Here is a 17589-nt window from a genome sequence, read left to right as displayed (position 1 = left end):
GCCCATAAATACCACCACGGTGCCCACAAATACCACCACGGTGCACAGAATGCCTACGAACACCACCATAGTGTCCACAAACACCACCACAGTGCCCACAATGCATACAAACGCCACCACGGTGCCCGCAATGCCCACAAATACCACCACAATGCCCACAAATACCACCACAATGCCCATAATGCCCACAAACAACACCACGGTGCCCACAATGCCCACAAATACCACCATGGTACGCATAATGCCTACAAACACCACCATGGTACCCACAAATACCACCACAGTGCCCGCAAAAACCACCACGGTGCCCACAAACACCACCAAATGTGCCCAAATGTCGACTGCTTTTAAAAGCTGCTTTTGTCAAGTTTGATGTCAAGCTGACGTAAATGTGTCAACATGTGTCGAGTTTGGAGAAATTAGGTGTCATGACTGGAGGTGAAATGACACAGGACACCTGATGTGACTTGATAAAATGTTTCATTTATATATAACTATATATATAACTATATATATATATATATATATATATATATATAACAATGTATCTATATATATATAACTCTATATATATATATATATATATATATATATATATAAATAATAAAATATATATTATATATATATGATGTGGGAAGCATTACGCACACTCATTGTTTGAGCTCAGGGTGGCCTGTGTTCTCACACAGGTCATCAGTTTAATGAGGCAGACGGAGACGCGGCGGTGAGGAGACGCGGCCTCCTGGCATTATGACACCATGCCATGGGGGGAGAGAGAGAGATGGGACAGAGAGAGAGAGAGAGAGAGAGAGAGAGAGAGAGAGAGAGAGAGAGAGTATCATGATCTTGAGATTAAGATGTGTAAAAGGTCTAAGCAAGTGTGTAAATGTCACAGATGGAAACAGGTCATGTGTTGGATTAACAAACAGAAGACAAGCAGCCTTTAGGCCTGTATAAGTAAACCGGGTGTACACACACACACACACACACACACACACACACACACACACACACACACACACATACACTCACACACACACACTCACACACACACACTCACACACACACACACACACACACACACACACTCACAAACACTCACTCACGCACACACACACACACTCACACACACTCACTCACGCACACACACGCACACAGACACACACTCACTCACACACACACACACACTCACACATACACTCACACACACTCACACACACACACTCACACTCACACACACACACACTCACTCACGCACACACACGCACACAGACACACACACTCACACTCACACACACACACACACATACACTCACACATACACACACACACACACACACACACACACATACAGTCACACACACACACTCACACACACACACACACACACACACACACACTCACACATACACACTCACACACACACTCACACTCACACACACACACACACACACACACACACTCACACACACACACACACACACACACACACACACACTCACACACACACACTCACACACACACAGGCCCAGATTATCGCTACACTAACCTGAGTCTCTCCATACAGGCGCAGACTGGCACTATGCTATGAGGCCATTGCCAGTGCTCAGTCTTTAGTTCCACTCTGTATTCTGACAGCGCACACCAGCACTCAAACACTGCTCAAACACTGCTCAAGCACTGCTCAAACACTGCTCAAGCACTGCTCAAACACTGCTCAAGCACTGCTCAAGCACTGCTCAAGCACTGCTCAAACACTGCTCAAACACCGCTCAAGCACTGCTCAAACACTGCTAAAACACTCCTCAAGCACTGCTCAAACACTGCTCAAACACTCCTCAAACACTGCTCAAGCACTGCTCAAACACTGCTCAAGCTCTGCTCAAACACTGCTCAAACACCACCCAAGCACTGCTCAAACACTGCTCAAGCACTGCTAAAACACTGCTCAAACACTGCTCAAAGACTGCTCAAACACTGCTCAAGCACTGCTCAAACACTGTTAAAACACTGCTCAAACACTGCTCAAGCACTGCTCAAACACTCAGGTCGCACATCCTCGGCACCGGTAAAACAGATGACGTCAAACCGTCCTCACGCCAGAGCCAGGATTCAGCCGCCATCTCAGAGACTCGGTCTCCTTCATCACAGAGACAAATCACTCGACTTGCTCCCCGTCAGACGCTGCGTCCAACACAGCATAGACCTGGGCAGTAAGCGTGACCATATAAGCACCTTCTGATTGGTCAGAGCAGACCCCTGCACTCGACAGAATTAGTGTGGGAACACCTGTCAGGGGGCCAGAGCAGAAAGAAACATCAGGACAGACCAGTGTGGACCTGCGTGGAAGGTGGATTATACAGAAGAGCTCACGCACGGCAAAATGTGTAAACAGGGAAAAAAAAAAGATTTACACAGAAAACATAAAAAAACCTACTTACAAATCTTAATGGGGTGAATGACAAGAGAATCACGAAAAATTAGACTGAAAATGTGAAGAGATAAATTGAAATTGCAGCATTAAAGTGACAGGGTGAGTGGTAAACTAGTGTTAGTGTTCGGCTATAGAGAAAAAACGAGAATAAATCGTTTCTATGCGAGATTTAGGAATAGATATATTTGGGTCACAGCTAAATTTCCTCGACGCCAGTTCCAGTTGTCCGGTTTGTCTGTGTCTGGTTTGAGTTCTGGGCTCAACATTACTGGGTTTGTGCTCTGAGGGGATCTGGGCCTGAACCGCTCAGTGATTTGGAAGCCGGTGGAGAGATTTCAGGACTGGAAGGGTGTGATCCTGGTCCTGGTTAAAAGTCACAGAAGCATTCGGAGCACTCAGGAGATGTTGAATGGTTAGAAGACAACACCAGTTAGAAGATCTCTCCAGTTACAAGACCATTCCAGTTAGAAGATCTCTCCATTTAGAACACCACTCCGATAATCAATGCAGCTGGAAATAAAAACACAGGTTTTGATAATTATATTATATTATATTATATTATATTTATAAGATGGCAGAAGGCTGTTTTGGTGCTTGTTATGATATTTGGACCAAAAACACAAATAAGACGATCAATTCCTGCACCTGATGAACACCTTCAAACAAACTTCTCTGAGAGGTCCAGTGTTTTGGCAGAGGACTGTATGTACTGTTCATTTCAAACGCTGCTATCGTAACAAAACAATACGGGTGATGACTGATTATAATTGATTAGGTCATTTACGACAGCTACCGTAACACCGCAGTACTGGGGATGACTGATTATAATTGATTAGGTCATTTACAACAGCTACCGTAACACCGCAGTATTAGGTCATTTCCATAGCTACTGTAACACCGCAGTACTGGTGATGACTGATTATAATTGATTAGGTCATTTACGACAGCTACCGTAACACCGTAGTACTGGTGATGACTGATTATAATTGATTAGGTCATTTACAACAGCTACCGTAACACCGCAGTATTAGGTCATTTCCATAGCTACCGTAACACCGCAGTACTGGTGATGACTGATTATAATTGATTAGGTCATTTCCATAGCTACCGTAACACCGCAGTACTGGTGATGACTGATTAGAATTGATTAGGTCATTTCCATAGCTACCGTAACACCGCAGTACTGGGGATGACTGATTATAATTGATTAGGTCATTTCCATAGCTACCGTAACACCGCAGTACTGGTGATGACTGATTATAATTGATTAGGTCATTTACAACAGCTAATTACATCCAGTTATTGCAATGTAATAATAAACTACACTACAAGGTTGCCATTACCACTAGAAATGCACGATTCTACACCGAGTACCAAATATGACCAGGCACACACACAGACAGACACACACACATACACACACACACACACACATAAACACAAACACACTGCTCTGGTGCAGTGTGATTTTCTAGGACAAAGGTGTAAATTTGAAAGTGCTGGTGATTTCAACCATCACAGACCCGAGGGTCCTGTCTGTAGTGTTGAGCTACTGCTCCTGTTATGATGTCACCACATTTAAATGCGGTCACTCTGACTGACCAATAGGCTGAGGGGTGGGAGGGGCACCTCAGGAAGCCACACCCACAGATGTTTTATTGTCAGATCACATGACATGAAGACTGGAGAATATGATGGACTATCCACCATGAATGTGCTACGTATTTCCTTCATGAGTCGTTTTCCTGTAGAAGAACCGGGTCGGGTCAGATGAGGGTCGGGTCAGGACTGGGTCGGGTCAGACAAGGATCATTTATCGGAATAACCAGTAAGCAATGTATCGTAGAAGCCCAACTCCAACAAAGGAGACACCACAAAATAACGCCGGCTTCTTGGAGCACCTCGCTTCCATGTTGCCCATGTTGTGTGTGTGTGTGTGTGTGTGTGTGTGTCTGTGTGGGTGTGTGTGTTTGTGTGTGTGTGTGTGTGTGTGTCTGGGGGCTGTGTAGGTGTGCACACGCACATGCACACACACACACACACACACACACACACACACACACACACACACATTTTGCAGTGGTCAGACATCCTGCTGTCCTGAGCTCAGCTGTTCTGTGCTTCAAGGACACCTTCACAAAGACAACACTCTGGTTGTGTTGGTAACAGTATTTGGAGAGGCGTGCAGAAACTGCAGATGCACAGAGAACAGAGGTGTTTCATCACAGAGATCAGCGTTGTTTCATCACAGAGAAAGGGCTGAATGCTTCGTATTTTACAAAGGAGAAACCTGCAAGACCAGGTTAGATTTGAAACAATTGGTTGTCCAAAGTTCTGCCCAGACTACGGGCAGCTTCAGATGGTAATACCAGGGAGTTCTCAAAGGAAACAGTGAGGTCATGGTAAGGGTTGGGAGTACCTGGGATGAACAGAAGCTCAGTTTTACTAGGGTTGAGCTTCAAGTAGTGGGCTGTCATCCATGACATTCATGACATCCACGACATTCATGACATCCATGATGCAATGTCAGTCACGCATGCTGAGAAACGTCTGGAGACCGGCGTGTCGTAATACTGAGCCCTGGGGAACACTGGTGGAGAGTCTACCTGGACTGGATATGGATCCTCTCCTACCTACCCACCCACAAAAACACCCCTCCCAGCTACATACCCCCGATAAAAACACCCCTCCCAGCTACCTAGCCCCGATAAAAACACCCCTCCCAGCTACCTACCCACACCCCCCCCAAAATAACTAAATAAAGACACAGACACTGTGGGCAGCTTGTGCTGAAACTGTCTGAGGTGGATATATTAAGACTCGTGGAGGATATCCAACATCCTACATAAGTGTCACAGTCACTGTGGAGCCCCTAGACAGCTGTGGAGTCCCTAGACAGCTGTGGAGCCCCTAGACAGCTGTGGAGCCCCTAGACAGAGGTGGCCGCCGCCACACACACACACGCCATCCCTAGACCTGCTGCCACACACACACACACACACACACACACACACACACACACACACAAAGGCCCTTGTTGTACCCGATTGAACATTAAAGCTGTATTATGACCTCATCATGCCTGACACCAGATGTGAGCTCCCCTCGGCTATAGTGGAACTGCAATGGTTGCCGTGGGTGACGTGGTTGCCATGGGTGATGTGGCTGCCGTGGTTGCCATTGACCCATGGCCAACTATGCAGAGGCACTGTACAAAGCAGTATTTGTAAAACATTTAACATTTAAGAAATAAGTTCTACACAGTTTTGCTCTTTAGAAGCAAATCCAGCCATACCGAGTCCAAATGGAATGTTTCCATGGAATCATACAGCAGGTCATCAGAATAAATCAGACACATGAAACACATTAAACACAATAAAACTACACAAACATGGTAACATTGTTCCCTGTAGATATTCCCTGTATTGTTTTTACGGGGGTTCCAGTTCTTCGTATTTGCTCTAGGCAAATTTTCCTTCTCACTTGCATCTGTATCCTGAATTATACTGAATATTCCTGAAATATACTGAATATCCTGACATATACTGAATATTCCTGAAACATACTGAATATCCTGACATATACTGAATATCCTGTCATATACTGAATATTCCTGAAATATACTGAATATCCTGCCATATACTGACTATTCATCACATATACTGAATATCCTGACAAATACTGAATATTCCTGAAATATACTAAATATCCTGACATATACGGAATATTCCTGACATATACTGAATATCCTGACACCTCACCTGCATCTATGGCTTTTCTGAGCCTGGGCGTGAAGTTGAAAACCTCCCGCCAACGTGCTGAGCTGAAAAAGCCGGCAGTTTCTCCAGGTCAGGGGTCTGGGTGTGACCATGGGAGCCCAGGGTCCCTGTCTCCACCTCGCAGCATGGAGTAAAGCCCAACAAAGCCCTGACCTGACCTGCAGGACAGCAGGAGACTTCAAAGGCACCACCCGGAAAAAGGTCCGGGAACACAGACGTCAAACAAAGCTTTGGGCTGGCCAGACGGGGTCGTCATGACAACCACAGCCGCATATGGTAGTAGCGTCGGACTGATGAGCAGAAATAATACGGACAGGAGAGCACCAATACACACACCGTAACACACTAAGAACAGCACCAATACACACACCGTAACACACTAAGAACAGCACCAATACACACACCGTAACACACCGTAACACACTAAGAACAGCACCAATACACACACCATAACACACCGTAACACACTAAGAACAGCACCAATACACACACTGTAACACACTGTAACACACTAAGAACAGCACCAATACACACACCATAACACACCGTAACACACTAAGAACAGCACCAATACACACACCGTAACACACTAAGAACAGCACCAATACACACACCATAACACACCGTAACACACTAAGAACAGCACCAATACACACACCGTAACACACCGTAACACACTAAGAACAGCACCAATACACACACCATAACACACCGTAACACACTAAGAACAGCACCAATACACACACCGTAACACACTAAGAACAGCACCGATACACACACTGTAACACACCGTAACACACTAAGAACCGATATACATACCGTAACACACTAAGAACCATTATACACACTGTAACACACTGTAACACACTAAGAACCGATATACACACTGTAACACACCATGACATACTAAGAATCGATATACACACCATAACACACTGTAACACACTAAAAAGAGCATGGATATACCCTATAGTGCTGGAGTGTGTGTGTTACCACACACCGTAACAAACCGCAACACACAAAGACAGAAACACACACACACACATTAGACCAATAAGACAAAAAGCACAGGAATAGAATAACATAGCATTAAGTTATAAATAATTATTATTATATTAGTAATATATAGCATAAATGTATATATAGAATTATTATTAGCTTAATAACATATAGCTTAATAACACACACACACACACACACACACACACACATATATATATATATATATATATATATATATATATATATATATATATATAGATAGATAGATAGATAGATAGATAGATAGATAGATAGATAGATAGATAGATATAGATAGCATTAATTTATATATAATTATTATAATTAATAACATATAGCATTAATTTATATATCACTATTATTATATTGATAATAAATAGCACTAATTTATATGTCATTATTATTATATTAATACCATATGGCATTAATTTATATATCATTATTATATTAAAAACATATAGCATTAATTTATATGTCATTATTATAATATTAATAACATATAGCATTAATTTATATATCACTATTATATAAATAACATATAACATGAATTTATATATCATTATTATTATATTAATAACATATAGCATTAATTTATATATCATTATTATATTAATAACTTATAGCATTAATTTACATATCATTACCATATTAATTACCTATGTGGGAAGGACGTCACTGACAGAAGTGAAAATAATGTGGGTTTTGTCCTCATTTGTATTTTCAAGAATTCTTTAACAATATGAAAAAAAATGTCATTAATGGTTAGCCTTCATGTCATCAAATGTATTGCTCCAAGCCAGGTCCAACCAAACCAGTCCCAGTTTACCCAATCTCAGTTATGTCAGTCCCACTTAAAACAGTCCCAGTTAAACCAGTCCCAGTTATGTCAATCCCAGTTATGTCAGTCCCAGTCAAGCCTGTCCAAGTTAAACCAGTCCCAGTCAAGCCAGTTCCAGTCATGCCACTCCCATTTAATCCAGTCCCAGTTAACCAGTCCTAGTCAAGCCAGTTCCCATTATGGCAGTCCAAGTTGTCTTGACTGCATCATACTAAATGATTATCTGTTTGGTTCTTGGCAGGCCACACTGTACTGGTGTATACACACCTAACCCTAACCCCGCCCACACACACACTTAAAGCAACCCAAGGTTAGTCCTCTGTCTCCTGGCTATGCTGTGCTGCATCGTTGTGTGTGTGTGTGTGTGTGTGTGTGTGGGTCGTATGGCACTAACCTGACACTCACAGTGAGCCCCCAGATCAAAGCCCTGCTGTGAACCCAAGTGTCCTCCCCCAAGCCCCATAATGCAAAGGGTCAACTGTAACTTAGCGAGAGTGATGACAGCAGCTCCGAGGCTCCAGGTAAAAACAGACGGGCCCCTCCCCGGGCTGGCAGACAGCCCCCGACCCCCCTGTGATAATGAGCCGGCCAGCACGTCAGACACCTCCTCTCTGCGCCTCCTCTCAGCCCAGCGCCGGGTAATTCAATCTCCCAAACACTCTGAGGTTTCAGACAGGGGCTGGCCGTCGGGCGCGCATCTTCTAGGCTCGGGACAGATGTCCAGATCCATGGACCTGCTGCTAAACAGGGAAACCGAGTCTTTTTCAGCACCCACTCTCTGGCTAATGGAGGCACGGAGAAACTCCCAGCTGGTCACTGAAAGAGAACTCGGCTCTTTCTCCAATCATGGTCCGCGGGGTTAGTTTGGCTGCCCTTTCAGACGTCTCTGTGCCTGCCTGGGGGGAGGGGCTTAGAGGGTCAGCTGGGCAGAGCTCCAACACAACATAGGGACTGGTCTTCTAAGATTATAGAAGTGTAAGGCTAACCCCAGCCGAGTTAAACCCCGCCTATCCCAGCATTCCCCAGCAGAATTAAACCCCACCTATCCCAGCGTTCCCCAACTGAGTTAAACCACACCTATCCCAGCGTTCCCCAGCCATCGGTCTGGCCGATCTTTACGTGACACACCTGCTGCATCACAGAACAAGAATTCCCCAATCTTCCCAAGTTTTCCCTTGTAGTCCTTTAGAAACATAGCAGGATAAATCCCTGGGAATAACAGGTAGTCCCGCCGTAGTCATGTGATCCATTCTCTCCGGATCAAGGAGGGTTAGGGCAGCGGATGGCCACCCGTCACACTCCGGTTGCCCCTCACCATGAAAATTGCCCCTCTGGTCCTTCCACACAGTAATTTTACCTCAAATTATTTTATATTCATCATCATGTGACTTGGAATGAAAAGACAAAATGATGAACCCGTACAGGCAGGATGGATTAGGGTTAGAGTTAGAGTTAGAGTTAGGGTTAGGGTTAGCGTTAGAGTTAAGGTTAGAGTTAGAGTTAGAGTTAGGGTTAGGGTTAGGGTTAGAGTTAGAGTTAGAGTTAGGGTTAGGGTTAGGGTTAGGGTTAGAGTTAGAGTTAGTTAGGGTTAGAGTTAGAGTTAGGGTTAGGGTTAGAGTTAGAGTTAGAGTTAGGGTTAGGGTTAGGGTTAGGGTTAGAGTTAGAGTTAGTTAGGGTTAGAGTTAGGGTTAGGGTTAGAGTTAGAGTTAGGGTTAGGGTTAGGGTTAGGGTTAGAGTTAGAGTTAGGGTTAGGGTTAGAGTTAGAGTTAGAGTTAGGGTTAGAGTTAGAGTTAGAGTTAGAGTTAGAGTTAGAGTTAGAGTTAGGGTTAGAGTTAGAGTTAGAGTTAGGGTTATATTATGGATAACCGTATGAAGCCCAAACACATTCTGATGGCTTTGGCAACGGAATAGATTATACTAATTCATATGACCCCACCAACTGGAGCGATGGGAGTGTAATTAGTCTTATATGAGCTGGTCCCACACACACACACACACACACACAGAATCAAAACAAACACACACACACAAAGAAACAAAACACACTCACACACACACACACAAACAGAGCCACAGACATAAAACACACACACACACACACACGCACATGCACAAAGAAACAAAGCACACTCACACACACACACACACACACACACACACACACACAAACAGAGCCACACACACACACACACACACACACACCACACACACAAACAGAGCCACACACACACACACACACACACACACAAACAGAGCCACACACACACACACACACACACACACACACACACACACACACACACCACACACAGAATCAAAACAAACACACACATACAAACACACACACACACACACAAAGAAACAAAACACACTCACACACACACACACACACACACACACACACAAACAGAGCCATAGACACAAAACACACACACACACACACACACTCTGCTGCTTTGTCACCTAGGAGTGGAAACGGCAACTGTGTGCATCTGCAAACTGGGCCATTATCAGACAAACTCCACATTATCACAAACTCCCCACTCACCCACACTTACGAAGTCCAGGTCCACAGTGAACATATGGTAAAGATGGTCAGAGTAACCTCTGGGTTTTACTAACACGGGATTAACGTGGGATTAATACACACTTACACTGTACGATAACTCCGTAGGGAAACTAGCATGTTATGACGAATAAAATAAAACACAAAGTGTTGATTTTTCACTCAGGAAGAGGTCAGATGTCTGGAGGTGTGTGAACACGCAAACACGCAGCCTGTAGGTGTGTGAACACACAGTCACGTAGCCTGTAGGTGTGTGAACACACAGTCACATAGCCTGTAGGTGTGTGAACACACAGTCACGTAGCCTGTACGTGTCTGAACACACAGTCACGTAGCCTGTAGGTGTGTGAACACAGTCACGCAGCCTGTAGGTGTGTGAACACACAGTCACGTAACCTGTAGGTGTGTGAACACACAGTCACGCAGCCTGTACGTGTGTGAACACACAGTCACGTAGCCTGTACGTGTGAACACAGTCACGTAGCCTGTAGGTGTGTGAACACAGTCACGTAGCCTGTAGGTGTGTGAACACACAGTCACGTAACCTGTAGGTGTGTGAACACACAGTCACGTAACCTGTAGGTGTGTGAACACACAGTCACGTAGCCTGTAGGTGTGTGAACACACAGTCATGTAGCCTGTAGGTGTGTGAACACACAGTCACGTAGCCTGTAGGTGTGTGAACACACAGTCACGTAGCCTGTAGGTGTCTGAACACACAGTCACGTAGCCTGTAGGTGTGTGAACACAGTCACGTAGCCTGTAGGTGTCTGAACACACAGTCACGTAGCCTGTAGGTGTGTGAACACACAGTCACGTAGCCTGTAGGTGTGCGAACACAGTCACGTAGCCTGTAGGTGTCTGAACACACAGTCACGTAGCCTGTAGGTGTGTGAACACAGTCACGTAGCCTGTAGGTGTGTGAACACACAGTCACATAGCCTGTAGGTGTGTGAACACACAGTCACGTAGCCTGTACGTGTCTGAACACACAGTCACGTAGCCTGTAGGTGTGTGAACACAGTCACGCAGCCTGTAGGTGTGTGAACACACAGTCACGTAGCCTATAGGTGTGTGAACACACAGTCACGCAGCCTGTAGGTGTCTGAACACACAGTCACGTAGCCTGTACGTGTCTGAACACACAGTCACGTAGCCTGTAGGTGTGTGAACACAGTCACGCAGCCTGTAGGTGTGTGAACACACAGTCACGTAACCTGTAGGTGTGTGAACACACAGTCACGCAGCCTGTACGTGTGTGAACACACAGTCACGTAGCCTGTACGTGTGTGAACACAGTCACGTAGCCTGTAGGTGTGTGAACACAGTCACGTAGCCTGTAGGTGTGTGAACACACAGTCACGTAACCTGTAGGTGTGTGAACACACAGTCACGTAACCTGTAGGTGTGTGAACACACAGTCACGTAGCCTGTAGGTGTGTGAACACACAGTCACGTAGCCTGTAGGTGTGTGAACACACAGTCACGTAGCCTGTAGGTGTGTGAACACACAGTCACGCAGCCTGTAGGTGTGTGAACACACAGTCACGTAGCCTGTAGGTGTGTGAACACACAGTCACGTAACCTGTAGGTGTGTGAACACACAGTCACGTAACCTGTAGGTGTGTGAACACACAGTCACGTAGCCTGTAGGTGTGTGAACACACAGTCACGTAGCCTGTAGGTGTGTGAACACACAGTCACGTAGCCTGTAGGTGTCTGAACACACAGTCACGTAGCCTGTAGGTGTGTGAACACACAGTCACGTAGCCTGTAGGTGTGTGAACACAGTCACGTAGCCTGTAGGTGTCTGAACACACAGTCACGTAGCCTGTAGGTGTGTGAACACACAGTCACGTAGCCTGTAGGTGTGCGAACACAGTCACGTAGCCTGTAGGTGTCTGAACACACAGTCACGTAGCCTGTAGGTGTGTGAACACAGTCACGTAGCCTGTAGGTGTGTGAACACAGTCACGTAGCCTGTAGGTGTGTGAACACACAGTCACGTAACCTGTAGGTGTGTGAACACACAGTCACGCAGCCTGTAGGTGTGTGAACACAGTCACGTAGCCTGTAGGTGTGTGAACACACAGTCACGCAGCCTGTAGGTGTGTGAACACACAGTCACGTAACCTGTAGGTGATCCACACTCCCTCGTCCAGTTTTCTAAACCCATGTTCTGTGATGCCACGGAAAAATCTACTACTCCAGCACTTTCTGTTGTCAGGCCGACGACCAGAACTAAGGCGGGCGTCCCCATCTCCACGAGGAGATTCTGAGTAATTAGCCTCCCTCAAAGACACCTGCTAATAGCTTAGCAGCGGCTGTGGCCAAGCGCGACTGTAGTCTGCTTTCTTTGATGAGGAGGCCCTCTACTTCTGCCCTCCGCCGCGAACGATCGCCGCGGGACAAAGGTCACGTCTGATCGGGTGAGTCCTGCCCCACCCACAGCTCATCTCCTCGCTCAGGCTCCCGGGAGACGAGGCGGTGCCGTAACACAAAACTCCTCATCCAGAGCTCACATCAGGGCCATGTGATGAACTGGGGGGTGGGCGTGGCCTCTGTGGCTACACCCAGCAGCAGGCCTGGCCTAGAGGGCGGGGCGGAGAAACGTTCACTGTGACATGAGGCTAATTGTTTTTCTGTTTTGACAGACAAGCCTTTACGCTGCAATGTCAAGATCTCAAGGGGGGAAAAAATGTGTAAAATCGAATTCCTTACCCACGTGTCATACGGCTGTTCCGGAGAGAAGGTGGGGTTGGGGGTTGGCTGTCTAGTTTTGTTTTTTGTGCCGGGCTATTTTTTGTTAAATCCGCCACTATAACAAACTGGAAATAACCACTGATCTCCGCATTTCATTTTCCCAGCAAGCCCCATGCCTACGGAGAGGATGGCGCACTGGGGGGTTGAGAGCAGCCTGGCACGAGTTCGCTTCTCCTTTCATCTTCTCTGCTCCGCCCGGCCGGGAGCGGCGTGACACGGGCCGTCACATTAAAGGGACCGCCGCCCGTCACCGGCCGATGCCGGCGCAAACTGGCCTGGACCGGACGGACACCGGCAGAGAGCCGAACTCGCGTACTCGGTTTCAGGCGGTTCATGTGATTGTGTGATAGATGCGTTTCAATAACAAACGCTGAAAATATTAAAGCCGCGATTTCAGATCAAAGTCGACACCGTGAACCCCGGCTGGTTTCAGCGCACGCACGGCAGTTCTGCAGTAGAGCATGCTGGGTATCGCTTGTCTGGATTAACTCCGACATCTACCAGTCTGCTGTAGGGACGTGTTCACCACTGAAACCACATTTTCAACATTTAGCAGGTGCTGTCATCCGGAGGAACGCTGGAATGTATGACATATATCAGTATGACAGTGTGTGTGTGTGTGTGTGTGTGTGTGTGTGTGTGTGTGTGCGTGCGTGCATGCGTGCATGTGTGTGTGTGTGGGTGTGTGTGTGCGTGAGCTGCCTGAGAATCAAATCTATGACAGAAAGACACATACAGAGACATGGAGAAAGGCAGAGAAATGGAGAGACAAAGTCTCAAAAAGACAGACAGACAGACAGACAGACAGACATGGAGACAGGCAAAGAGACAAAGACTCAGACAGAGAGAACTGCGAACAGACAGCCGGCCAGCCAGGGTGTCTAGACGGACAGAGGGAGATGAGGGGACCTGAACTCAGACTCACCTTGGACACCCGATTGGCCACCTCGCGGCCCACCATGAGACCCTGGACGAAGGTACGCGCAGCGACAAAAGCGCGCGTCACCTGGGCCTTCAGCTTGTGTGGTGCGTCTCCAAAGGGCTTCAGCTGGTCGGCGTACTTGCTGATGCACTCCAGGTAGTCGTCGCCGAAGGTGTACTGGGAGTTGAGCAGCTGGAACACCCTCTCCAGAAGACGCGACCAGAAGTCGTTCAGCATCTCCTCCAGGTTCACGTTGCCGCCCGTGTAGTAGCGCTTCAGCTCAGAAAAAAGGTCCTCGAAGATCTCAGAGTTGTGCGTGTACAGCTTGCCGTAGGTGCGCACAAACATGTCGTTCAGGGACTTTTCCGAGTTGTCCAGCAACTCCAGGAAGAATTCTAGAGAGACAAAGTGGGGAGGTGAGTGAATCTTATTTTAAGCAGCAAATCAGACGTTTTCCTAAAACAGGATGTTGAAGTATAGCATTCATAACCCTAACCCTAAACTCTAACCCTAACCATAAATCCTAACCCTAATTCATACTCAAGAGCCTTAGATAGTCATACAGACACAACATAGCTCCAGCTATACAACCCTAAACCCTAACCCTAACCCTTAACCCTAACCCTAACCCTAAACCCAAGCCCTAAAACCTAACCCTAATCCTAAACCCTAATCATACTCAAGAACCTTAGATAGTCATATAGACACAACACAGCTCCAGCTATACAACCCTAAACCCAAAACTCTAATGCTAAACCCTAACCCCTAAACCTTAACCCTAAACCTAACGCTAACCCTGACCCTAATGCTAAACCTTACCCTAACCCCTAAACCCTAACCTCTAAACCCTAACCCTAACCCTAATGCTAACCCTAACCCCAACCCTAATCCCTAAACCTTAACCCTAACCCTAATGCTAACCCTAAACCCAACTTTAACCCTAACCCTAAACTCTAACCCCTAAACCCTAACCCTAACTCTAACCCTAAACCCTAACACTAAACCCTAATCCTAACCCTAACCCTAACCCTACCCCTACCCCCTAAACCGTAACCCCTAAACCCTAACTCTAACTCTAACCCTAACTCTAACTCTAACCTTAACCCTAACCCCAACTCTAACCCTAACTCTAACCCTAAACCTAAACCCTAACCCTAACCTGACCCCTAAACCGTAACCCCTAAACCGTAACCCCTAAACCCTAACCCCTAAACCCTAACCCTAACTCTAACTCTAACCCTAACTGTAACCCTAACTCTAACCCTAACCCTAACTCTAACTCTAACCCTAACCCTAACTCTAACCCTAACCCTAACTCTAAATCTAACTGTAACCCTAACTCTAACCCTAACCCTAACTCTAACTCTAACCCTAACCCTAACCTTAACCCTAACTCTAACTCTAACCCTAACTCTAACCCTAACCCTAACCCTAACTCTAACCCTAACCCTAACCCTAACTCTAACTCTAACTGTAACCCTAACTCTAACCCTAACCCTAACTCTAACTCTAACTCTAACCCTAACCCTAACTCTAACTCTAAATCTAACTCTAACCCTAACCCTAACTCTAACCCTAACCCTAACTCTAAATCTAACTCTAACCCTAACTCTAAATCTAACTCTAACTCTAACCCTAACTCTAACTCTAACCCTAACCCTAACTCTAAATCTAACCCTAACCCAACCTACCCTGTTAGCTCCAAAGCACTTCTCCTCTACTCTCTGTGCAAGTGGATTTCATTATGTGCATGTAACTTTCATAGTGTGTGTGTATGTGTGTGTGAGGGAGAGTTCCTCCATATGAACAGTGATTTCTGCTGAATTAACTTCACAGTGATCGGTTTCAGTCTGCTTGGCACTGCAAGCATTTTGTCTGTTTTGGTGTTGGACACAGACACACACACACACACACACACACACACAACCCAGAGGCAGCTCATCAAGCCATGCCTTGTTGCGCCCAAATTCCCAGCAGGCAGTGGAACAGAAGCAATTAACCAGTAAACACGGGACAGGCCAGCACTGTGACACTACACGTGTTCCACTTCCTCTCATCTGCCTGCAGTGCACCTCGTACATTTCCTGAGTCACGCGCATGCGGAAACTCCCGGGACCCGCCGCCGGTGAGATTGTTATCCAGCATTAAACCAGCGAACAGAGGCCGAGGAACGCAGTGGTCTTTGCGCGCTCTGGAGCCCGGACAGCTTGTTAGTCATACGGACGCGCCATTAAATGGGAAAAGCGTAATCTCCTGGCGATCCTGAAACAGCTTCCCCTTTGCCTGAATGTTCAATCGGTCCAGCCCATGAAGCTGTGCCTTGAAGATGGTCACCATGACGACTGGATCCAAGGTGTGTTCACACTACCTACACATCACATATGTACAACCTGGAAGATTAGGGCTCCAGATTAAAGATCAATTATCCATGTCCTGTTATGAGAATAGGACATTTTCAGATTATGACTATATGACATTCAGATTATGATGTTATGAGAAAATGGCGTTCAGATTATGAGTATATGACATTCAGATTATGATGTTATGAGAGTATGACATTCAGATTATGATGTTATAAGAATATGACATTTTCAGATTATGACTATATGACATTCAGATTGTGATGTTATGAGAATATGACATGTTCAGATTATGACTATATGACATTCATATTATGATGTAATGAGAGTATGACGTTCGTATTATGACTATATGACATTCAGATTATGATATGAGAATATGACATTTTCAGATTATGACTATATGACATTCATATTATGATGTTATGAGAAAATGACGTTCATATTATGACTATATGACATTCATATTATGATGTTATGAGAATATGACATTTTCAGATTATGACTATATGACATTCATATTATGATGTTATGAGAGTATGACGTGTTCAGATTATGACTATATGACATTCATATTATGATGTTATGAGAATATGATGTTCATATTATGAGTATATGACATTCAGATTATGATGTTATGAGAATATGAATGCAGCAGGGCAGGTAATCTCATTTCCTGTTAAAATATTCAATATCCTGTTTGAAAAGAGACTCCACGGCTCTTGTACGTGCATGGGGCACACACGACACACAGTAAAGAATGTTTGAGACTTTTTAGAATACAAATACCTAAACATCAAAGCATTACCTAAACACTAGTACATACTGACAGATAATAATAAGAATAATAATAATAATATTGTATAAACCGAATAAACATAGTCCTAAAATGAAGCTATGCAGAACT

At 45.4% G+C, this 17589-nt stretch overlaps 1 protein-coding gene across 2 annotated transcripts in view; it reads right to left on the bottom strand.

Moving 5' to 3' along the window:
- Positions 1–17589, bottom strand: part of gpc6a (glypican 6a) — a 135200-nt gene that overhangs the window by 55558 nt on the left and 62053 nt on the right. For both annotated transcript variants that reach the window (XM_035534931.1, XM_035534932.1), the window contains exon 3: positions 14326–14717. In XM_035534931.1, the coding sequence (XP_035390824.1) occupies positions 14326–14717 (392 nt within the window). The remainder of the gene's footprint in view (positions 1–14325; positions 14718–17589) is intronic.

Source organism: Electrophorus electricus, chromosome 16 (genome assembly GCF_013358815.1).
Source record: "Electrophorus electricus isolate fEleEle1 chromosome 16, fEleEle1.pri, whole genome shotgun sequence".
Taxonomy (NCBI): Eukaryota; Metazoa; Chordata; class Actinopteri; order Gymnotiformes; family Gymnotidae; genus Electrophorus; species Electrophorus electricus.
This window is presented reverse-complemented; position numbering and strand designations above follow the sequence as displayed.